Raw genomic sequence first — 24,165 nt, forward strand, 5'->3', positions numbered from 1 at the left:
ATGACACTGGCCAGCGTAGGCATAGCCTCAGTCAGCACTTTGTAATGGCTCTTCCTGCTGAACTGTCTTGTGGCATTTTACTGAGTGAATGATCAGAACAACTACAATAAACTGGAGAGTATTGAATGGCCTCTCAGCTCACCATGTCTCCAGGCATTTTGATTCTGGCCCCTGAACCACAGCAACCACATTGCTTTACTTCTATCCAGAATCAGGCCCTTCTGGATCTCTTGTAGCTTGGAAAATTCAATTTATAAATGCTAAAGGTGAAAACAGACAGGTTGGCACTGCAATTGCCCCCCTGGAGATGAAAAGGGAACTGTTTATTTCACAGCTTTTGGCCTGTGATTGAGTAGACGGGAGTAGTCATATGTTTTGATCATGTAATGTCTGAAAACCTCAATGAGGTCAAATTTACAGAAAATCTATTTTCATGCAGGCAGTGGGGGAAATTATACCTATAAAATTAAGTGGAACTTAATCTCTTCATTTGTCTGTGTAGCACTTTGACTGATCCAAATAACAGTCTTTGCTAAATAAATTTCTCAAGAACCTTTGCTGCTTTCCATTCTGCGTTAGGCCCAGTTGTTGCTCTAATATAAGCCTCATCCCCTGGGGGGAGGAAAAAAAAAGCTTTCTGAATCAATCCAACCCCACTGTAATTCATTTCACCCAGGCCCTGGCTGCTACTAGCGAGATTCCTGGAAGGCCGTCCAGACAGAGAGAGCATGATTTAATCCAGCCTCCATGGCTGGTGCGATAAGCCCTCAGACACACCCAGATTTTCACAAGGGGAAATATTCTGCCAGGACCTACAATTATCCAAGTCATAATGACTAGAGATGTTATCAAAGAAAGACTGGGCCTTAATTGCTCACTGATGTTTGGCCTTATGCGGCCACGTATATGAGAAGAACTTGTCCTTGTTTCAGGAGAAAGAAGCTTATCGTTAAAGCCCTGCACATGTTTCTGTGCTGGTGTTTTCTGTTATTCCTAGTTTAGTATGGGACATATAATGGACTACTGGCACTGCCGGCAACTTTGGCTCTAATTTCCAATCATTTTTTATTTTACCCTCTATTTTGACTATTCACAACTTGTCATTTATATAATTGGGTTTTGTATGAATTAAACACATGAAATATAATGTGTTAGGCTTGGTGCTGGAAGGTTGATTTTGTTACCTTTGGACAGAGCCAGGCTAGCTGCTTCCCACTGTTCCAAGTCTTTATTGTAAGGTAAGGGGTATGTTATGCTACAACAAGAATGAGTTTGTTCAACATGTTGTTGTCCAACCACGTCAGTAACAGCCCCTTCATATTTACTGCATAGACATTACTATCAATCTTCTCTTTTAACCCCCAGAAAGAAAGCTAATAAGTGTGCTTTCCAAAATGTCAAATTATTCCTTTAAAACAGCATCAATAGTAATGCTGATTTGACGTGCAAGCCTCTCAAGTGCAGAATTAACTTGCAAAACAAGTTGTGAATATAGCCAAGACTGTGGAGGTTTAAACATTTACTACCAGAGATTAAACATTCACAAAAAGCTGTAATTTAAGGTCAGATTTTACTGTGACAGAGGCTGGTGTTGAGTTATTTTTGAACTTCCAATGAACACAAACTGTACCACCATGCTTTTACATGACCTTGTTGCCATGAGGAACACACAACAACAGTGTAATGAAAATGCCCTTGGGATTGGATATGATATTTATTGGTGCATGCTAAGGATCAGACCTCAGAATTTTATTGAAAGAAACACACACGGACCTCAGTGGTGAATGATGAATGGATGAAGGCGTTCTGCATAAAGCCTGAGAAATGAGATATGTGACCACAGTGGGGTTTGACCACTGGTGGTACAGATGGCTTGGTGCACTGACTGGATGGATAAGAAAGGAATAACTCTTTCTCAGCCCGCAGAGACTTCTTTCACCTCCTAAAATACACCAAGACTGTTAAGACAGACCGAATTCTGAATTCAACTTTTCCCCTCTTTTCCTGTGGGCTTGGAGTGCTAGATCAAATATGGGAAAGCAACCCCATCTTCTCAAAGTAAAAACAAAATAGGCTTAAAATATCCAATTAGTAATTAATTTTTTATCAAGTATCAGATATAAAAGCTTACTTTTTGCTAAATCAAATCCTGAACAAAACATGTCATACTTGGCAACAGGAATCCCAGTCAACCTACGATATCATCTTGACTCCTAATCTAGAATGTTTTCTCTTTTCCTAGCTACATCGTGGTTAATGTTTTGGATGTCACAGAGATTCATAACACTGTTGGGCTTTGAATAGCAAAACATGAACAAGAGTCAAGTGTGTATGTCTTTGCTAATGTTCTTGAATAACACCTCCCGGGAGTAGTTTCAGCAGTCTGCACTCTCCTTCCTTGTCTGCAAGCTTTAGCCTGTGAAATGGAGCACCATCTGTTGTAAAGCCTTTTTCTGAAAAACATCTCTCTCTTGACATTCTTAAACCTAAAATCAAGAACAGAAATACACATGATCTCTGTCCACTTCAATATGTTCCCAGTGGTGGTCTAATGGTGCCTCCTATGAAAAATATAGTGTTTGTGCTCTGGGTATATTCTTTTATCACAGACCATCTGAATCTAAATCTGTTACTTTGACACTTGAAACACTTAAAAGCTTTGGAATAGGGCCAATATGCTTTGTTGCATCCAAAAACTGTTCGTACCCCTTACATAGTGCTCTGTATAGATCTCAGTGCTGCTTCTTTGACTGAATGTCCCCAATACACTCATAAATCTTCTCCTCCTTTGTTGCCAACAGTGTTTGCAGTGGTTGAGCAGTACAAAGTTCTCATTGTTTTAGCTGCTGTTTGCACAATTTTTTAGATTTCTGCTGTTCCCTCCAGTTAGACTGATGATCTGCATATAGGAGCGCAAGCTTTGAAATGAACAATAGTCTTTAACGCGTTCTCTGAATGAGATGAATGTGTGTAAACTTTGATTTACACTTGGTCTTTGATGACCATCATTTACTCTCCCATTTACCAAGTAGCCTTCAAATTGCCCTAATTATGTGCAGCTCTTATGTAATAAGGGGTTTTGGCTGAGGCTGCCTCTTGGAAAGAGGTAAATGGAACCATTAAACATTTTGTTTAAATAAAAAGAATAATGACTCGATTTTCCTTTGCAGGATAGAGCGAGTCTTGTGTTGATTGGTTGTAAACCTACCGATGGTTCCAGAGGATTGCCACTCGTCGCTCTGGAGGTCATATCCAGTCCAACACAAAGAGAACTGTGATGGGGCGAAGTGACAAAGCTGGGAGCTATCAGATGGTGCGATGTGACCCAGATTGGGATGCTCATGCCAGACACTTCTGCCTGCTGTCAGACTGTCTTGTTTAGACAGTCTGTTCAAAGCCAAATGGCTCCATCCAACTTCCAGACAAGCTCTTCATATCAGTCTATTTTCTGCATTAGCTGCCATAAGCCAACAATCCAAGCCATTAGATGTGGGTTCAGACTTTGGTATTCTCAAACAAATCAAAATGAAAAATGAGCTTTGCCAAGGTAGACTTGTGTTGAGTGTCAAGTGCTGAGAGGGCTGGTGAAAACCATTTATATCACAATCCAGTACCTCTTTCCATCCTACTTGGCATCCTACTGTAAGCCAAGAAAAACTAGGTTCTCTGTCTGAAATACATTAGTTGTACCTGACAAATAAGCTTCATTTCATATGGAAAATTACAGAGACAGAAGATAATGAAAGCACCCACACTGAGCTGTTAGTGAATGAATCAGCTGTGGTCCATACGTTACTGCGCTGTGTTTCACATAAACACTGTTCTGGGCTCGTCATGCAGAGTGGGCTACGGAGATGGTTTAAGATGTAAACAATTCCTGAGGATCTGGGTCACTACATGTATGAGTGTGTGTGTGTGTGTGTGTGTGTGTCTATGTGTGGGTGTGTGTGTGAATGTTTTGGGTGAACAGAATCATCAGATAAATCCAGAATTTCCCCATCTATCTAAGACCCTGCTGTTTTCCAGTGGAACCACTAGGATGATGGGGAGCGGTGTTTTCCAAGCCCTGAGTATGGGGTTTTCTGGCACTTCAACAAAGCCACCTAACGGAATTTCACCACAAAACACCCCCTTCCCCTCAACACACTCTCATCATAAACTTCAAAGTACACCTAGCATTTTGCTTGGCAGTGTAATTCTTTGGGCACTATTAACAGCATGGTTCATGTACAGGATCGGCAGAAGCTCAGAGATTCAGATGGTTTTTGACTGTGCCTCCAGTTCTTGGACCTGGCTTTTGTTTTCACAATGCTTGACTGTGTGCTGTTTGCTCTGAAAAACGACTTCCTCTCCAGCTCATCTGGGTCAAGAGGCACTGTTGGAACTGCCATACACGCTGCCTATCATGCCTTCATGAGAATTAGCCTAATATTCACATGCCGTAATGCCGCCATGAGTTCAAAGATAAGGAGCAATAGTGCCAAGTAATAGTTTTGCAACATATTGGAAGCTTTATAGTGTTGTTTCATGCACAGTGTTGATTCTTGGCTATCTCTGTGATTTGTAATTTCCTTAAATGTGATGAGGTTTAGTTCTAATTGCTTTCCATACATGAATGAATGATGATGAGTGGAAGTGGACAGCGCCAATGGCTTTATGTCTTAGTCGGAGACCTCCTTTGCTATCAGACATAAACTGAAGCTTTGATCAAGTGTTTGGACTGAGATTTATCGGCGCAATAGAATTGATTGTTTCTGTTTGAATATAATTATTGAGCACATGTTCTGAGCTTAAGAAATACAAGTCTTACACTTAATGCAAGTGTGTCTCCCTAATGTAATCAATGTGTCTAAATGATAAAACGTTATTTGGACTCATGATTTCAACATCATGGATTCATGGATGTCTATAATGCTTTTTCTTTGGTCATTGCTGTATTTAATTAAAAGATATGTCCAGCATTTTTAAAATACACTTACTCTTTTTCTTTCCGAGTTAGATGAGAGAATTGATACTGTCATGTCTGGGTTAGTATGTGGAGCTAGAGCCAGCTAAAACTTTTGCATAAAGTATGGAAGCAGGGGAAAACAACTAGTCTGGCTCTCTAAATTCAAAAACACTCCTGCCAACACATCGAAAGCTCACAAATTAGGACATATTTTGTTTGTTTGGTTTTTGCAGGAGTTATCTGCTGTGACTGTTTCTTGGCGAATGAGTCTTGTTGCACTGATGTTGCCAAGGAAGCAGTGGCTACAGCTGATAGGTGGATACATAAACTGTTGTTTGTCAAGAAATAGTTGTAGCACGGAGAACCACAAACTGTAGATTTTAAATTTCTGTTTGTGTAGATTAAAGAAACAAGTTGTGTAAATGAGCTTTACAGGTGCTGGAAGGTGTATTTTTGGACTTTGGACAACTTTATGCTGTACTAACCACTTCCTGGCTCCAGCTCTGTGCCTCTGTACCTCACACGGACCCCAGCAGACCCTCACGGACTTTCAGATGCGGAAACTATCATTTCAGCTTAACACATAAACATTAGGGTGGTATGAATCTTCCTAATTGATATTTTTGGGTCGCTGGGGGCAGGGCAACAAGCTACTTTATAAAGTTGCAGTATAATCATTTGAGACTAATTTAGAGTTGTGTTTCTTGCCACCTGGCCATTGTAAGTTCAATATTCATTTCCTTTTAGTTCTGGTTTTGCTCTTCAGTAAAGTCTGGGGGATATACATGGCTCTTTACCTGATAAATGCTCCACTCTTGTCACCAAAGTTGCTAAATCTTTCTGTTTTTTGGTGCAGTCAGGTAGCATATGGTGGGTTTATGAAAGTCTTTTTTGCTGAAAAGAGCTGCCTGTGTCTATAAATCAAATTAGTAAAGATGTGCACCGTAGAACCAAAACTATGAGCTAAGTTGAGTAGAGGGGAAATGCAGAGTTGGGTGATAATTCACTGGGAGCGATAAGGTTCACATTATACATGCATTAGTAATATAAAAATACTGATAAGAGTAGAGTCAAGACGAACCTACTGTAATATTGAGGACTCCACTTACAACTTGTAGATATAAGCTTGGAAGCAAACAGCATCAGAAATAAAGTCAAATTCTGTAAATTCAATATATTTTCCCTCTCATTTTTAACAGATTGCCTTGTTTCTGTCTTTGCACCATATGCTCATTCAGCAGCTCTCTTACCAGGTCCATCAGTGATTTAATTAAAACTGTATGGACCATCATTTGATACCCAAAACATTTTTCCATCTGTAAGTTCAAACCATGTTCCATGTAATCTTGGCAGAGGTCTTCAAAATTGCTTTCAAGTCACCCAGAACAAGGCGGGGGAATTGTTCCTCCTTGGATCGCTGGGGCCTTGAAGTTCCTAATGATGACATCAAACGTGCAGAGGGAGTCGTGCTTGCCCTCACCGCCCCCCTGATCTGCAGGCAGAGAGGGCAGCGGTGAGCTCATGCTGCGAGGAAGTCACTTTGCTGTTGAAAGTGAGATAGACAGAAACAGCAACATCTGGCTTAGCCCAGGAAGTGAGGCAGGATACTTGTAGGCCAGGTGTCATCGTTAACGCTGGAAAAACCCAATCATGATTTGGAGTGGACGATGTAGCTGAGATAGCAACCTCCTGTCCATCCTTACCACCTTGACCCAAGCACCTCTTGTTTCCCGGTGTCACATCCTATCTCCGGGACCCGCCCTGAAGATTTAGGATCTAGGTCAGCAGCTGTCAGCTATAGATGCTGCTGCCTGTTGTCTTTCAAAAAGATGACGTGAGGGACCATTATCAAATGTTTGTCTCCCTTTTCCCCTTCTCATTTAGTGTCCTGTTCCCCTTGGCAACAGGAATGTAGTTTGTGAATAAAGAGACATGCATAGGCTTGTGCTACATCTAGCACAGCTGGGATGGGGCGTGTGTGTGTGTACTCAATTGTGTGTGCATGTATGCATTTTTGTAGAGCATGCACATATGTGTTTATTTGTCTCATTCTTGTTGTGTATCTGTGGTTTCAGTGTGTAAATACGTGGCGTGTGGCTTAAAACCAGTTAATGTGTGGTTTATATCCTCATTTAGGGTTTGATTACAGCCTAAATTACCTCACAGAGCCACAGGTGTGGTTTGTAGAAGCATTCTTCTGATCTACCCAGCCTAGTTCATCTTTGTCTTGCTCTGCTGACCGTCTGTCAGAGCAGATCAGTGGGATCCAGATGTTTTTCACAGGGCTGAATCCCAGAACTCCCCAAGCTTTCCTAGACTTCCAGAGCCCAGGTAGGCCTGTCTGGCTCTCTGTCTGTCTGAGAGGCACGCGCCTCCCCCAGGTCGCTCACGTGAGCTCAGCTTCCAGGTCGTGCAACACAGGCTCAGTAATTGACCCAAATCAAATGCTCACCGGTAAAAAACGTGCCCCTCGCAGCCCCGTTTGAGCTTTGTTCTTCGACCCTAGTTTTAATACTTCCTCCAGCCCGGTGCAACACTCAGGATGTTGCTCCCTGGTTGGCCACAGTCAGACAGAACATGGAGTTCATAATCTAGTCAAGCAGACACAATGGGTGATGGAAAGGTTTTGTAGTCCTAATGGAAAGACCTAATGTGTTTAATCACAGTCATTTCTCCGAGGCAAACAGACCAGCCACACACAGGCACTCACACACAAACTGGGACTGGTGAATCTTATTCCCTTTGGTTGCCTGATACTTTATTTTTTGTTAATCAGTGATGAATAATCTTCTCTTACGAAATGTCTTTAATGTCAAACAGAGTCTTTCATTAATTAGTGAAGGTCATGGCTCTCTGACTTACAGCAGATGTTAGTTGAGAAACCCTGTGCTTAAAGAATGATATGGTATTATTAATTTAATTAAAACAAAATTATTTCCAAATCATTGTGTCTCATCTATAAAATCAATTAAGCCAAGTTATGACCTAAGACAGCATGTTTGTCTCTCAGGAATATTATTTTCTGTTGCACATACTCACCATGCTTAAATGGATTTCACGCTGATGCACATACGTTGGTGATGGGTGTATCTGTCTGAGTGTATATATGTGCGGGACATTAGCTTTTGTCTGAGGTCATGTGTTTATGGTCTTGTGATGATGTGATCGACAGGACCCAAGTGAGACGGGGACCCCCTGACTCCTCCCCTCAGCAGACCGGGACCTCCCGCACTGTGAAACGCTATCCGTCTTCCTCTGGGCCTATCACCTCCAATGCTCTGCCCAGTGGCAATAACTATGCTATTAGCCACGGAAATGAGCACAGGAACTGGCACGGACACAGAAATGGGCATAGCAACGTACACTCCTTTAACACTCACAGGCCAGCCAGCGACAGCCAGCTACATGGACAGTTCAACAATGCATTATCACCAGCAGGTAAAAAAGTTTTTGTATCTGTTGCATGCTCTGAAATGAATATCATAAAACTTGGATCTGTTCTCACTACATGCATGGTATACTTAACATTTATGCTCTCCTTAGCCACATCAAAACAAACACAAGCCATTCTGGTGAGGCTAGAATACATACATACACATCCTGTGGTGTCATTGCTAAATGGAACATCAGCCACAAGGAAAAGAATTGGCAGCATCCCAGGCTGCACTTCCCTTCTCCCACTGTCCACCCAACCCCACCCCCTTTGTAGTCTGTGTCACACCAGACAAAGTTTGATATCAAAGCTGCATGCACTGCATGAGCATGCATATGTGTGTGTGCTGCTGGGCCACAAACATTCATCTGTTGGAGAGGAGTATGAGCAACGTGTGTGTACTTGTGTATTTGCACAGTTACATGCTTTGATATCTTTGGAAATCTGCACTGTCACCTCTCTGACGTGACAGGAACTGAACCTTGGCACCTCTACCCACAACAAAATGAAATGAGATCTCGTCTTTCATAATTTTCATCCCTCTTTCACTTGTTCATCTTCCTCTGATCCACTATCCAGTGTACACAGCTGTCTGCTGTTCAAGTTTCTCTTGTTTTTTAGCTGTGTACCAGGGCAACGGCTGTTGAACAGCTTCCCACCATTACACAACGTTCACTTGCACTCACGCTCTCTTTGTCTCTTTCACACATACACACATCCGAAACACCTTCTCCCGAAGATAAAGCGCTTGGAGGCTAGCCCGATACCTAATAGTATTCTCTCTCCCATTTGCTGGCCTGTGGCGCATCACTCGTTCAGCTGCAGCGTGCCACTGGCCCGCTGTCAGCACACACCCTTGCACACTTATAAAACTCCTGTTGCCCAGACTGGGAGTGTGTCACAGTGAGGCTGACGGAGAAAGGATGCAGCTCGTCTCCGGTTTACCTCTGCTGCTGTTCCTTCTCAACCAGGTCTGTGTGTGTTTTCCAGGGGCCAACCTTACCTCCAACCTGGACCGCATTAAGATCGTCTTCACTCCCATGATGTGCCGCAGGTTGTGTAGTAGTGGACGCTGCTATAACAGCTGTGAGAAAGGAGACATCACCACGGTCTACAGTGAAACCGCGTACCAGCAACAACAGCAGCAGCAGCCAAAGACCCAAGGCTTCCGTCTTTGTGAGTGTCAACCTCAGGCCTTCTGATTAACAGTGATACTTGTCTACCGGTTTTTCTCTACTACTCTCTCTTGTCTCTTCATTTCTCTCGTCCTCTCACTCTCACTGTCTCTCTTGCTTATTTTCTGATTCTCACACACTTTCCCTATGTGTCCATTCTAGTTTCTCATTCCTTTTTTTATGGGGTGAGCTTGACAAAATGGGTTCTCAGTGGCATGCTGTCTCTTCTGAATACCAAGCTCAGAAAGGAGGCAAAGTGGTGGAGATTAAAGCTGAGAGCAATGCTAAAAAAAATCTCACTGTCAAAGAGAAGGAGAGACAGAGAACGCAAAAGAGAAAAGGGTAGAGCAGATTAAAAAGAGCAGATCTGTAAAAAGGAGGCTAATCTCCCCTTGCACACACACACACACACGTGGAGTTGGTGGTCCCACGCTCCCAACACTTAGCCCCATCTCTTTGCGGTTTACACCTCGCGGTTGGCCCCGCCGTTAACCATTTAACGTGCTCCCTGGGAGAGCAGGAATGAATGAAAGAGGAGAGGGAGAGGCAGAAACAGAGAAAGAGTAGCAGCATGAACAGGATTTTATAGGGATTACATTAAACCTGCCATTTATCCGGGGGGCTTTGCTCCAAATTCACACAGGAGTGTCCATGGGAAGGGAGGGGGCGGTCAATGCCAAGGGGAGGGTCGTAGCCCTGCATGTTTCTTACTTTTCTCATCAGTTGCAAAGGTCCAGCTAGGGCTCAGACTAATTACTACTTGCGGTTTAGAGGTGAAGGGTGCACATACCACACACATATACATACAAGTCCTCTCCAGTCACAAGTCACATAAATACAAACTCAAGCACACATACAAGCAATCAACCTTCACCTAAGTGCACTAGGCTCTTTGGGGAGGACCTAGCTGACTTATGAATATATAAACAGGCTGATGTTGCAGATTTATGTGCCCATTAATGGGGTTTTGGAACGTGGTATAGATATTCCAAACACTTCAGCGTCCTGGCAGAGGCCTTCCACAAGATTACATTCCTGGCACCTCCACTTCTTCCTAAGGCAGCGCTTTGTTTTCATGCCCCATTTTTATTCTCCAGAAATCTCCATTCACTATGTAAAAGCACGTGTTCAAGAGTGTGTTAAAAAGAGATGCTTTCCATTTAGGCTTCCATCCTGTTATTGCTCGGGCGTGCGTGCTCGTCGAGGAATGTCAAGTGGACAGCAAACAGTTATCTCATGCTGTTGTTATGTTCCCAACACAGTGCAGCAAAATCTGGCTGGATAATTATAACAGGCTCCCTTGATACGCACCCTGTGCACAGCACTTACTTTAAAGCCTGATATTAGATTGGGTAAAAATCTGTTTATTGAGTGAGAAGTGTGTGCGTATGTATGGCTGTTTGGTTGTTAGAGCTTGTTAAATGGACAGACAGATAGGCAGACAGGGAGTGTGGTGTGCAGAGTCAACAGTAGGTTGTTGTCTAAGAATAGTTCTTGCCCCATGCCGGAGTGGGACTGGCCTGACACAGACCAGTGCAGACCTGCATCCCACATTGAGAGGATAATTTAGCCAGTATGTCTAATCACAGGAGACCTTCCTGTGTGTTTGGACACCAACACTGGACCTCTCGTACTCTCCATCCACATCTATTTTTTCTTTGCTAATTCCCTCTATTCCCGCCTCTATTCTGTTTTCAATCTATTCTATTCACATTTTCCTCTCCTAATCACTTTCTTTCCCTATCTGTTACTCTTCTGTTCTTATTCCATCCCTCCCTTTCTTCCTCCAGGCTCACTGTTGTTAATGCTTTGTGACAAGAGGCTCATTACCTACATGCCATCGAGACTGTCCAGCGCCTCTCTGTTCGCTGTTTGCACCCTGTTAGTGTGTTACTGTCTGTCGCAATGACACAGAGAGGATGCAGCACACAGCATGTTTCCATCACTCGGCTCCTCTTTCATCTCATAGTATGCCGGCCAACCGTATCTCCAACTGTCTTGTAAAGTAGTCCTCATATTCGTGATGTGTGGTATGGCTGAACTGAAAAAGTGTACCGCTTCACTTTTTCATCCTTTGTGCCCCAGAATGGTTCTTTTCTTATTCGTCATGGTTTGATAGATTTTTTTCATTTGATAGTCTTTGATGTTTTGAGTTAGAAGAGGTCAGGTCAGAGCGATTCTGTAGATGGGAGCAAGCTTAGGTATGTAGGGTGCTCGGCTGGCACCCATCCCTTATGCCAAAAGATAAGACCAATGAAAGGGCTGTGAAAGCAGTACTGTCAAACACCATCTGGCCAATGCCGGCCTTTCCTTTTCTCTCTCTTGCCATGGTAAATTGCAAACTATAAATCAAACTCTAGACTGAGCACGTTTTCAATGTTCTTACAAGGTTAAGGCCAGTTGTCCTACATTGAAATTTTGTACAAGATTTGATAGTTTGGAAATTTCTTTTTTTTTGTCCTGCTTCCAACCAAGCAAATGTTCCATGTACTTGTTATTTTTCTCAGAATTATTAAAGGATGAATCATAAGTCATCGCTCTGCACACGAGTATGTAATTACCGATGTGAGGCAAAACATACCGGTGAAGGAGGTGCAGCAAGAGGGGCAGTGCCCTCAGGACAAAGTTGAAACTTTATCACCGTCATGTGGAATGAGGTGTCTGGTAGTGCCAGAATAGTGAACAGCAGGACCATTGCTAACCATTGCAAACAAAGCTTGTCCACATGAAGCCTCAGCACATGCCCCTCCTATTAGGACTACCCCTTCTGTTTCTTATTACTGGTATAGATCCTTGTGTACGAGGATGCATAAACCTGTGCAATAAATGTGGCTTGTTGATTACGCCAACAAATATCTCACTTGCAATAACCTCTCCTTTTTTTTCTCTTTACCTCTTTTCCTGACACACCCACCCCTCTTGTTCACCTTCTTCTTCTCTGCAGTTTTCTGTCAGATCCCCTGTCTTAATGGAGGCCGATGCATCGGCAGGGACGTGTGCTGGTGTCCATCCAACTCAACGGGGAAGTTTTGCCACCTGCCAGCCCCACCTCCTGCCAGAACACCCCCTCATGACGCCAGCAACTCGGGACCAAAGACTCCATCCCAGTCCATGTACACTCTACCACTGTCCAATCAACAAGGTAAGCAGCCCGTGCTGTGACCCATGGGAGGGCAGTCTTCATCCTTCCACTGACCTCTTTTAAGGCCCAGTCACACCAGAGAGTGGCATAGCAAAATTAATTTACTACTTTTGGAGCCAGTTGGCAAACTACTCTAGCTGGAGAGTTAACAGTCAGTCACAACAGCTCAAGCCCAAGCTTCTTTTTATTTTGACTGTACTCCCTAAGCAGTCTATACTCTGACAGTGGACACAGCTAAAAAGCTATCATCGCCTCTTCCATTTTGGAGTCTTGGCTCTTCCTTCCCCCAAAGGTCAACACTGTCAAAACAGCTTGCTATTGGTCAACAGTGCTAGTTTGCCAAAGTTGAACTTTGATGCAAAAGATTTACTTCTACCCTGTGAGCAAATCCACTGATTGAATGATTTTGCCAGTAAATTTCACTGTTTTAAATACTGGTGTGATGAAACCTTTATTCTTTGCAAATTGCTCCACTTCTCCTTATGATAACAGTTCTTTTTTATATGCACACAAGTTTACTCCCTGATTTTCAACACTGTTTACTTTGTAGTGCTCTTGCCTTTGCGGGCCAGCAGTGGAGGTAAGACTCTATTTTGAGCAGAATAAGTAATGGATGACTCAGTGGAAGTCCTCATTGTTCGCACAATGCTGCTTTTATCAGACAGAAGGGGATATTAGAAACAGAACAAGGCAACATCATGAAGTTATAAGAAGAAATATAGAAATGAAAGATTTGCTCACTTTCCATTTTCTCCTAGTATCATTTTTTATTCCATCCTTGCGTCTTGCTCAGCATTTCACTCTGTCTAACACTAAGTAAAAGCAGAAGGTCTGTCTTAGGTAATTTAAAAGTTGATCCATCATCCATTTTGAATTAAATTACATGAATAATCATAATTAAATGACGTGAGTCCAACGTCCATATTGTCATGTCACAACCAAGAAATTCGAAAATCTGTATGCTTTATATATGCACAGAGGCAATTTCATGTCCAAAACTCTTGATAAGGTCTACTTCTTCTCTTTGGACTCTCCCTGCTGTCTGTCTGTGAGACTGTGATTCATGACAGTGGGTCAGGATTCTGGGAAAAAGCCCTGGCACTCCCCGAAGATAGATGCTTCCCCTCTGTCAGAAGGACAAAAGAGCTCATTCTCCACATTGCAACATCTTTTCAACTCTTCAGCAAATCTGTTTTTGGTCTTTAAGATGATTTGATTTAAATCATAGAATCCAAAACTCTTTTTGTTGTTGTTGTTTTGTAGTATCCTAATAGCATCTTCACTGCTGGGAATTCCCCATGAAGATCTCATAACTCAATGATGAAGAAAACTAAGTGTGTGTTGAACAAATTTGTGCAGGATGTTAGCTGATTAGTTGTCATACTGTAGCATGTGTATACAACTCTTATCCCTTAGCTGACGATGCTTCCACTTAATTAATACTTCATTAATTCAAATTTTAGATAATAAAGCATTCTCTATATTATATAAACTGTGGATCTCCCTTCCTCCAGTGTCTCTCCACCCATCCTTGGTGAACGTCCACATTCAGCACCCTCCAGAGGCCGAGGTCCAGGTCCACCAAGTAGCCCGGGTCCAGCCTGGTCAGAGGTCGGCCACCACAGAAGGGGCTCACTCTGTCCAGCAGCGCTCTCAACCCGGGAATGGACATGAATCCACCAATGATCATAGCAGCAGACACAGACACACCAATGACAACGGCCATGGCCATGCCAGACCACATAACCGTCAGAATGGACATGTGGGAAGATGCTTTCAGGAAACAGTCGACGGACAGGTATTGTTTTAAGTCATTAAAACACACTATGTACACAGTCATCATTAGCTGATCTAAGCCACCTGGAGTATCATGATCCATTGTAGGTGTTGAAACCAGTGGGAGAAAGCGTTGTTTTACCACAGGTATCATTACGTTCTCATCACCTTTCACTGATAGCTGTTGTCTCAAACAGGAAGTGGCTATGATTTATCCCATGTCTAGGATTTATGAGCACTGACCACACTGGTCATCTCATGTTCCACCAGTTCCCCATATGCATGTTATAAGTTAGGATGCGTTCAGAGGACAAAGGTTAAGCTTGAAATCCAGCCCATGTGGTCCCTCCTCTTGTGACTCATATGGGAAGAGTTTGCATGTTGTCTGTATTGTACTATACAGTATGGCATGTAGTGCAGATTTACTGCCCTTCGTGTGGTGAGGAGAATGTTTGGATGTCACAACAGACATGTAGTTTAGGGAAAAAGAAGTCAGGAAGAGGAAAGACTCAAGTGGCAGTGCGTGAGCTTTGCTAATCTGAGGCTTAATGCAGCATCTGTTTGCTCGGCTGTGATAAGGCGTTCTTTTTTACTCTTAGCCTTTCAGTTTGCAGTGGCAAAAACACAATGATCGACGGTAGAGCTGTTTTTGCCAGCATTATTCCTTGAACAAGTTTGCATGTGCTAGACGACAGCTCCCATTTTCTCTACTCTGGTTTCATGGAGAGCCTGAAATTAAACCTTCCAGTCAGTGATTTTTCAGAACCCCAATAGAACTGCCACAGACAAGAAGCATATAAAAGCTTTAGCCTGCAGTTTTCCCTCTTCTCTTGCCAGTATACCAGTTTGGTGTTCTGCAGAAGAATGTCCTCTCTGTTGCCTCTTGAGTTTCATAAATCTCTACTGGCCAAAAATCCAATAAGTAAGGTCTGATAGGAATCTCTCACAATTAGCCAAGTGCCTTAATGAGGCATGCCAGGAGGTTCATAGTTGTTCCTGAAACTCAGTTTTTATGTCCTCTTCCGACTAACTAGTCTCAGATGTGTCTAGTTCACTCTGTCCTTGCAGATAGGTATACACGCACACTCTGACACAAACACACTCACAGATTTTGACCTTGCCAACACACAGGCATTTGTACACATGCAGGCGCAAACATGTAACATTCATTCTCAAAACTAATTTCTTAGATTTAACACAGATGTGTGTTGTTGTTGTAGTGTGGCAAGCCTCTGCCAGGCCTAACCAAACAGGATGATTGCTGTGGAAGTGTAGGCGCCTCCTGGGGTCTAAACAAGTGCCAAAAGTGTCCAACCAAACCAGGTAAGCCCTCTTGACTAAAGCCATCAGATCAGATCATTTTTTGTTCAGCTTTCTTCCAGTACATACTTAAATCTAATCTATTTCTAATCTGGTCTAATTCTGCTGGCATGATTTTGTGTTGTGCTATTGGTATGTTGATCTCTTGGTATTCTTGTCTTGTCATGCACATTGGTTCAAAACAGCAAGACACAGCTGGGCTCTACTTTCCTTTCTAGGTAGAGTTTCGAATTCTGAGTACTGTATTTTAAAATGTTTGGTCAGTGATGCCTGTTATATTCCTCACCAGCAGTTGTTTATGCTTGGTGGATATTTACAGCATTTATCACAGACCTAAACAATACTGATGACTGATGATGATCAGTGCATAGCAGTTTGATTAGATTCTTGAACTCCTCTGAGGCGGCTGCGTGACTTGACTATGCACCGAATTGTAAAATGAAGCTGTTTTCGCTTCCATAAAACCAAAATTGGGAAACAAATGAAAACACATTTAGCATGAAGATGAGAGCCTGGTAGATGTACCACCCACCCTGTGGGCAGAATGAGCCAGCGTGGCCTTGAAACAGCGAGGAAATGAACAGCCGCAGTCCAACTGCTTTCCCAACCAGAGCTGTGGTGGGTTTGAGAAACAGCAGCAGGACGGCTGTATGCCCACAGGCTGGGTGGGTGGTGACACCCCTCACTGTGGATAGAGACTCTGGTGAAACTGGTGGCACATGAGGACTCTTTGCTGTCATTCATTTCCTGTTACTCTTAATTTTATTACGGCCATGTCCGCAGATGTCAATTGGTTGTCAGAGTCCTCATGCCCTGTTTAATGTCTGATCTTAATCAGAAGCAGACATCATCCTTCTCTGTCTCCTCCATCTATCATAGATGCCGATCCATTCCTTTCTCTCCTACTCTCTATCTCCCTTGGTATGCCAGATTCCTGTTCTTCCTAAATCCCCGGCACGATCTCTTTTGGCTCCCAGATGTTTTCCTCTGCTTCTTTCTTTGAAGTTTGGGGGAGAAACAGAGTGAATGCTCCGCTCGCTCATTTTTGCGGTTGTTTTGGGGGGCAGCATACTGTAAGCCTGGGTCCCAGGTCACACGCAGGCAGGGAAGAAAGCATAGAGAATGAAAGAGAGGAAAAATGAAGTCAAAATGAAGTCATGTACTATGTCCCAGAAGTCTTGGAGGGAGCTTTAATAAGAGAAATGCTTTGAATTCCTCTTGAGTGTTATTGTTCTCAGTTTAGACACTTGGCTTGATCTTGAAGCCACATTCCTCCGTCATTGGCGTAGATGTTCACTTTCTTACGTATTTGACAGGAATGATATGCAACCTGGAGACAACGGCCCCTGAAAAATTATGCTGCTCTTTTTATTTCATTATGAATGGGTCAGTTGTCGGCTTGCAATATGGGGAAAAGGCATATAGCTTTATAAGAGTCTCCTGTGTCCCTTGTTGAGTATGTGATAATGATGTCATGAAAGCCCAATTTGTATTTGTGGGTGTGACGCTACCATTGGTCAGTTTATAGTTGGTTACAAAAAGTGTTGTTGACTGTGAGCAAGCATCACTACTTTAATTTTTTATTACATCTACAGAGGATGCCAATATGACCACAGTTTAATAGCTACTTCTGTTGCAGAAAGGATTTTTGTAAGTCTTGATTTACTTAAGATTCATCTTTACTATCCTATTCTAGGCCCAGTCAGGCTCCACATCACTGTCTTTATATTTGTATCAGCCTCAACTGATATAGTGAATGATACTGTATCAACTCATAAGCAGCACAGGGCTTTTCAAATAACATAGACTCATAATAAATCCCTGTTGTTGCCGTGTGTCTAAGCTGTGTCTCTCTGTGGCTGACGACATTATATAGCTGGGTATTATTTGTTATTGTACTATAAGGACTTTATGTCACTGTTGTGGCAGTAAGGGAGGAGAATATGTGTGTATATATGGGTGTATGTGTATGTGAAGGAAGCTGACGTTATGGAGGCATGAATGCCAGCATGCACCATCTCAGTGGGAGCCGAAACCCCGTAGGAGCCAGTGCCTTTAAAAGTTACATGCTGAGGATTCCTAGCCTGTAATGAGATCCAGATCAACCAGAACAGGCTGTAGTCAACTGCTTCCCTCTGGTTCTGATGATGAGGTGGAGTGGAAAATAACTTGCAATGGACCTCTGAACTAGTTTGTTATAAAATTGTGATTTTATATAGAGGCTGACATGGAGATGGTCAAAACTGTCCTCAAGTCTGAGAGCTAACCAGTGATTGGTTAAGCAAAGGGAGGATGGGAATAGGTGGGAAAGACTATTTGCATATACAATCCACTGAGTTATGAGAGGAATTTAATCCTTGAAAAGCAAAGAACCAGGATTGTTATTTGTACAATGCTGGGTATGAGTTTGGAATACATTTCTATCAGTAATCTCAGGTTCTCTTAGCCAGCTGAAGGCCTTTTGCTGTGGCCCCAGTCTGACCCATACTATAGTGTTGGCATGACTATATAATTGTGCTGGCAGCCCCTCCCTCACTGTGCATTTCACAGCTAATGGAATTCCATAAACCATTTGTCTCCCCATCTGTCATTGCTGGGCAGCTTCCCTCTTTCTGACTCTCCCTGTCTGCGATGCTGGGAGGCTTCCCAAGGAGCCAAATCAGAAGTCCCCAGGGCCTAAAGTAACCACCACACCCACAGGAGCCTTGGCTTCTTCTAACTCTACCTCTCTGGGTCAACAAGGTCATCATGATGTCACTGCCCTAGCGCTGTCTTTGCCCCGCCCTCTATTCCACCTCGCTTCTCTATCTGTGGGAGTTGTCTGCCTTTTGCGCTCCCTCCCCTCCTCTCTGTGTCTCTGTGTAATGAGGACACTGTTCTTCATGAGGTTTAGATCAATAAAGTCAGATGAGGCAAAGAAGCAGGGGGGCCCACGGAGCTCCACCACTTCCAGATCTTCCCACATGAACTCATCCATTCCAAATCTCTCATCTATTCCCCCTGACATTTAATCTGACATTCATCGAGGGTCCAAAGCCTGCGCTTATTGCTTTTTATTAGCACTGATCAAACATGAACACTTGTTAATGACCAACGAAAACCAGAGATGCAATGACTTTGCCTCAGAAATAGGCAGCAGGAAAACAGATGCATTGGAACAGCTCCAGAGCAGTTTCTTATGGTGATTAGATAGAGATGTCACATTAGTTTGACAGCATTTGATTCATTGATGTTGACTTAGTGTTATCCTCTCAGAACTAGAATGATGGAATCTATTAGCTGGGCAGCAGTGTAGCTAATCAGGGCTGAGCAGACCTTACCACTACAAGAAATAAATCCCAGTTGGAGGCAGATGGATATGAAATTTGTGTTGCATTTCTTAATTGGATACAAGCTAAGTTAAGCACATTTTTATTGGGAATGTACCGTGGCATGCCTTCTTTTGGAACAAACCCAGGTGGTTAATATTCCACAGTGAATTGGAGATTACAGAGGAATGTGGGTCTGTTTTAAATGTGTGTTTGATGCGTGTTACACTGCCATCAGCATCTTGGAGAAGGGCGTTAAGCAAAATCATCAAACTACAAACAGAGATGTAAAACTCATACTTTCGTGAATAGAAACAATGAAAAGTATGTTTTGAGTAAAGATTTAATGTTGCAGAAAAATGATATAATCTCCTCATCAAAGCTTGTTTGCTATTGCTTCACATCTGCTGTGGGTTGGTTCTGTTGGTAAAATGTGTCACAGATACACAGCCAAGACTGTTAATGACAGAGCAAAAAAAAAAGTAGCTTATATGTTGATTTTGTTTCTGTATCAGTAGAAGGATGTTGATATTAGTCTCATGTGTCCTAACTGATTAGCCTTAGCTGCATAAGCAGGGACACATTATTTACAGGGCCTGTGATATGGACCGTGCCTGAATGGCAAATGATGCACATGATAAGGAGACATTCTGTTTTGAAAGCAAATGGCTTCCTTTTAAGCTGTTTGCTCCAATCAAGCTTTGGCTCTAAGGCTAAGAAGAGGTGGTTTTGCCATCTTTGAAACTCAAAAGACCTGAAACCCACTGCAGTGATTAAAGAGCGCTGGTTTTCTCTGTGTGCATCAGTTTATCCCATGGCAGTATGTCAGAATAAATTTCTGGAAAGGGTCCTGAGGAGGTCTTGGTTTGGGTGTTGGTTACTTTCCTATTGAGTGGCCCCCAATGGAATGGAAGGAAAGACTGTCTCGTTTTCCCGTCCTGTGGATGGCATCAGTCCGTCCTCCATCCTCCCTCCCTCCTCCTACGCATTCTCAGGTTTTCCATCTAGTTAAGGGTAGAAGCCCAACACTGAGCCTGCCTCCCAGGGAGGTCCTTGGGCATACTGGTGAAGGGCTCTGAGCCTGTGTGATTGATAGACCAGACCTCTCAATAGACCTCTCTTAGAAGCACAGCTCCCGGGCCGGGTGGTCCACAGAATGATTGTACCAAATTACTAATTAAATATTTCTGTGCAGCTGACTATAAACTCTCTCCTTTCTCAGCCTCCTGCCTCCTTCTCTCTTTAGTTTCTCTCTCATTTTGCATAAGCTAATTTCACTTTCATATTGAAGAGACTTAAAGAATTTATTCAGATTTGATTTAGGGTAGCATACCCAATCAAGAAGCTCCAAGGAATTTGAATTACACTTTACAGGTCATGGAATTCAAGCTAATATTATTGAACAGTCTCCAGTGGAATGCACAACACAATTGAATGGAGACGGACAATAAATTAGTGAAGGGTGACAAAGTCTTTTGTTGAACAGGGCTAAATGGATAGACAACAAATGGAAGTTTCTGTCTGTACCCTCACTGGATACAGACCAGTCTGGGTCTACACTCTTTGTAACCAAGGGTGACACTAATGATGCGCAGCTTGAGCTCACTCTTGCAAGCCACTGCCTGTGTAACTCTACACAAATGTTTTCTATACAAATGTCTTTAAAAGCCAGCATGAGAACAGACACATCATTAAATTATCTGAGAATAATTAGAATACCAAAGTTCTTAGCCTTTTGTGTGACAGTAAAAATGACACGGCCAAGTTGCCGTTGATTTAAAGTCCTGGTGTTAATCATCGTTTCTTGAGGTAAATGTTCAGATTTGCTGGTACACTAACCAAAGACTCAACTACAGGGTGATTTATCAAACTTTGCTCCAAAATTACAAAACTAATTACTAATTCCAGCAGATGAGACTCTCTGCGCTGTACAATAAATGCATCCAACAGAAGGCTTTTGGAGGGCTCTTGTCAACCTCTGTATGCTGACTTTCAGCAGCTGGTTTTTAAGCCTTGCTGCAAACATGTTGCCCCCAGGGAACAATAAAGATCTACTCAACTGAACTCTGATAACAAGCATTTCTAGAACCTAGACGCATACAAGGAAATGTTTGTCAGCCAAATTAGATCCTATGTGCAAATAAAGTTTATGAACATATACTGTAAATGTGTCTCGAATATCCGGAAACATGCCAACTTTACATCACTGGACAAGTAATTTTGAAATGAGCTGTCTCTTAGATTCATGTTGAAGTTGTTACTGACTGCAGAGGTCCTCTCCTCCCTGCTAATAAGCTTTATTGAGACTCCCGGACCTCCCCCACTGGGCTTCCCTTGGCATGTGCGCCCTGCTGTCACTCAGGCCAGACTTTCCCTGATCCCATCACTGCAGGAGGGTGTGCCCACCGCCCTACCACAACAGCTCATTACTCAGAAACTTTTGAGGGGGATTAGGATGGTGTGGAGGAAGATGAAGAGGTGGGCAGACAGGAACAAGGGCGTCGCATTGACACAGTTCCCCCCTTTTCCCGTCGCCCCCTTCATACTGACCCACTTCTGCTCTGTCAACCCTCAGGTACATCGACCCTGCCTGGTCCACTGGGTCACAGCAGGACCAAAACATAACTCAGCTTCCAGGACTTCGTTCCCAGAAAGATTCCATGTGGCACACATTCCAGTCACTCCTGGGAAAATGACACAAACTTATGACTGATTGCTGGGTTTTGTATTAACTGGATATATTTACAGGATTTCTGTGTTGGCGTCTTGTGCATATCGAAAGCAATCAGAGTCTTTTAGTTGGTCACTCAGTTTGGAGCATCATGGCTAATTCTTTCCAGTTACCAACTTGCGTGGGAAGGAAAAGAAAATTTATGAAGCTTCCGAAACAAATAAAGCAACACTGGTGGTTCATTGCTTACTGTTGCTTCTAATGTCTGTTGGAATAGAAGAAGACAGGAAGAAGACAGGAAGAGATTTGAGCTGCTGTCCAAAAGGAATGATCAGGAGATCCTGTCTGGTCCTGTTTGGCCACAGTCATATCTTGCCAGAGCTCCCTGTCAATCACACAGATCAAAACTCTGGTCAGCAAACTGCTGGAGCCCTGGTCTCTAACAGTGCAACTTTTCTTCCTTTCCCAGAACACTTTGCCAGGGGAAGAGCTATGTTTTCTTTGCTGGCAAGGCAGCTGTGACTGTAGTTTCTTGCATGCGTCACCTCTGTTTTCAACCTTTCGTCGCTGTGGTAGCAATGCTGTACTTCGGTCAAATCATATTTTTGCTGGCCAAAGATAAATCCAAAGATTGTTAGTTGACACTCTCATTTGTTCCTGCTTTCTGTGAGTGGGAAAATGTTGGATACTATTTTTCGCTCTACATTTGCTTTCATTGGATGGTAATGCAACTTTCAAGTCTAATATTTTAATATAAAAAGAAATGTAACATACTCTGCCATAATATAAAAAAAATGTGAAATGCCTATTTTCCTCTGTATATATGTGCAAAACAAAATCATGTGTATCATGACCAGGAGGAAAGATGAAGCAAGTTCTACCATCATTGCTTTAATTTCTCTGAGATGTGACTGTAATCTGGACTGACTGTAACTGTGAGAAACAGTTTCGCCATGCCAATATGTCTTCACCTAAACACACACATTCCTTCCAAAATCAGAAATTTGGATCTCCTCCTTTCATCATTATATGAGGCAGAACTCTTCATCACAGTTTATGTAATGGAAAGATCTGTAACTAATAATCACCCTGTTTCTGTTCAGCGTGAACAGACCTATAGAACACACAAGATTTTTTTCTCCCTCTCTCTGTCAAACACAGATACACACACACACTCTTAAAGATGAAGAGAGACTCTCCCTTTGCCACATGATAGTCACATTGACCTCTGTACATTTAATGGAGCATGCTGGGGCTTGACTGGGTGCCGAATGAGTAATGACACACTGTTTTCAGGCCTCTTGTCACTGATAGTATGGCCGCACTGGGGCATTAACAGACACACTGTGTTATTTACTACAGCTCTTCTGTGAACCTCTAATGTATACACCTGAAGCACACTCCATATGATTTTTATTGCTTTGGCAAAACAAGCAAAAAGAAGTTTTGGGCCAATCACTTTCCTGTGCGCTGTACATTAATCGTCATTCCTAGTCTATACAGTTAAAACATTAGTCTCTTGTTTAAGTAGATTTGCACTGTGGTTGATGATAAAGGTCAGGGCTGTCACATAGGCTTCCTCAACATATTTATGATATAAGCACTTCCTTCATCTGTCCCTGGGGGTTGAGGAGAATTATAGGTAATATGATTATAAATGACGTCGAGTGTTATCGTTACATTCTGCTGGATGGCAGTGCTGTCTTATAAATGTAGTTGATGGGGATCCATTTCCATACACTCACTCTAGAGTCCCAAGGGGCCCAGCTGTGGGTCCCCTCATTTTTCCTCTTGCCAAGATGCTCACATCTGTAAGTTATATGGTCCCCTCCTAATGCTGAGCTCCTTCGTCTTCATCACAGAGCTCCCTCTGTAATGAATGCAATGCTTTGTGACAGAAAGGCACTACACTGTAAGATCATTTTGCTCCTCTAAAGTTGTGCTTTCATTTTCTGTTTGCAGCATACGCAGTGATTGCAAATGGACAAGTGGAATGTTCCAAAGGTTATAAAAGGATGAATCTCACACACTGTCAAGGTAAGTTATAAAGTAGGTTGAAGAATGCTTACAGTATGTATGTATATGATTTAACCCTCTGCATATTTGAATAGGTAGTTTACCCATCACAGAAACATAGGATTACTAAGTTTTATTAAATATAATGGCATGGATGTGATAAAAAAGTTACTGCCCATATGTTTCCATGCATACTTGGACCCCTGAGGACTTCTATAAAAGTATTCCTTGCTGTATGTCTGGCTCCTATGGGAATCAGTTCAAGACTACAATTAGCCTTGCTCCAGGGTCAGAGTTCAGCAGCCAATAAGCGCATGGGGCTGTTGTCTTAATTGGTCTTTGGGGTTCTGAGTGGAGAATGGTACAGCAGGCTGCG

At 42.8% G+C, this 24,165-nt stretch overlaps 1 protein-coding gene across 4 annotated transcripts in view; it reads left to right on the top strand.

Annotated features, from left to right (window-relative positions):
• Nucleotides 1-24,165, top strand: part of LOC137199232 (latent-transforming growth factor beta-binding protein 2-like) — an 82,753-nt gene that overhangs the window by 25,872 nt on the left and 32,716 nt on the right. For all 4 annotated transcript variants that reach the window (XM_067613365.1, XM_067613366.1, XM_067613367.1 and 1 more), the window contains exons 4-9: nucleotides 8,121-8,386; nucleotides 9,372-9,557; nucleotides 12,501-12,698; nucleotides 14,213-14,496; nucleotides 15,695-15,797; nucleotides 23,736-23,810. In XM_067613365.1, coding sequence (XP_067469466.1) covers nucleotides 8,121-8,386; nucleotides 9,372-9,557; nucleotides 12,501-12,698; nucleotides 14,213-14,496; nucleotides 15,695-15,797; nucleotides 23,736-23,810 — 1,112 coding nt within the window. The remainder of the gene's footprint in view (nucleotides 1-8,120; nucleotides 8,387-9,371; nucleotides 9,558-12,500; nucleotides 12,699-14,212; nucleotides 14,497-15,694; nucleotides 15,798-23,735; nucleotides 23,811-24,165) is intronic.

This window comes from Thunnus thynnus, chromosome 16 (assembly GCF_963924715.1).
Source record: "Thunnus thynnus chromosome 16, fThuThy2.1, whole genome shotgun sequence".
In the NCBI taxonomy this organism is placed as follows: domain Eukaryota; kingdom Metazoa; phylum Chordata; class Actinopteri; order Scombriformes; family Scombridae; genus Thunnus; species Thunnus thynnus.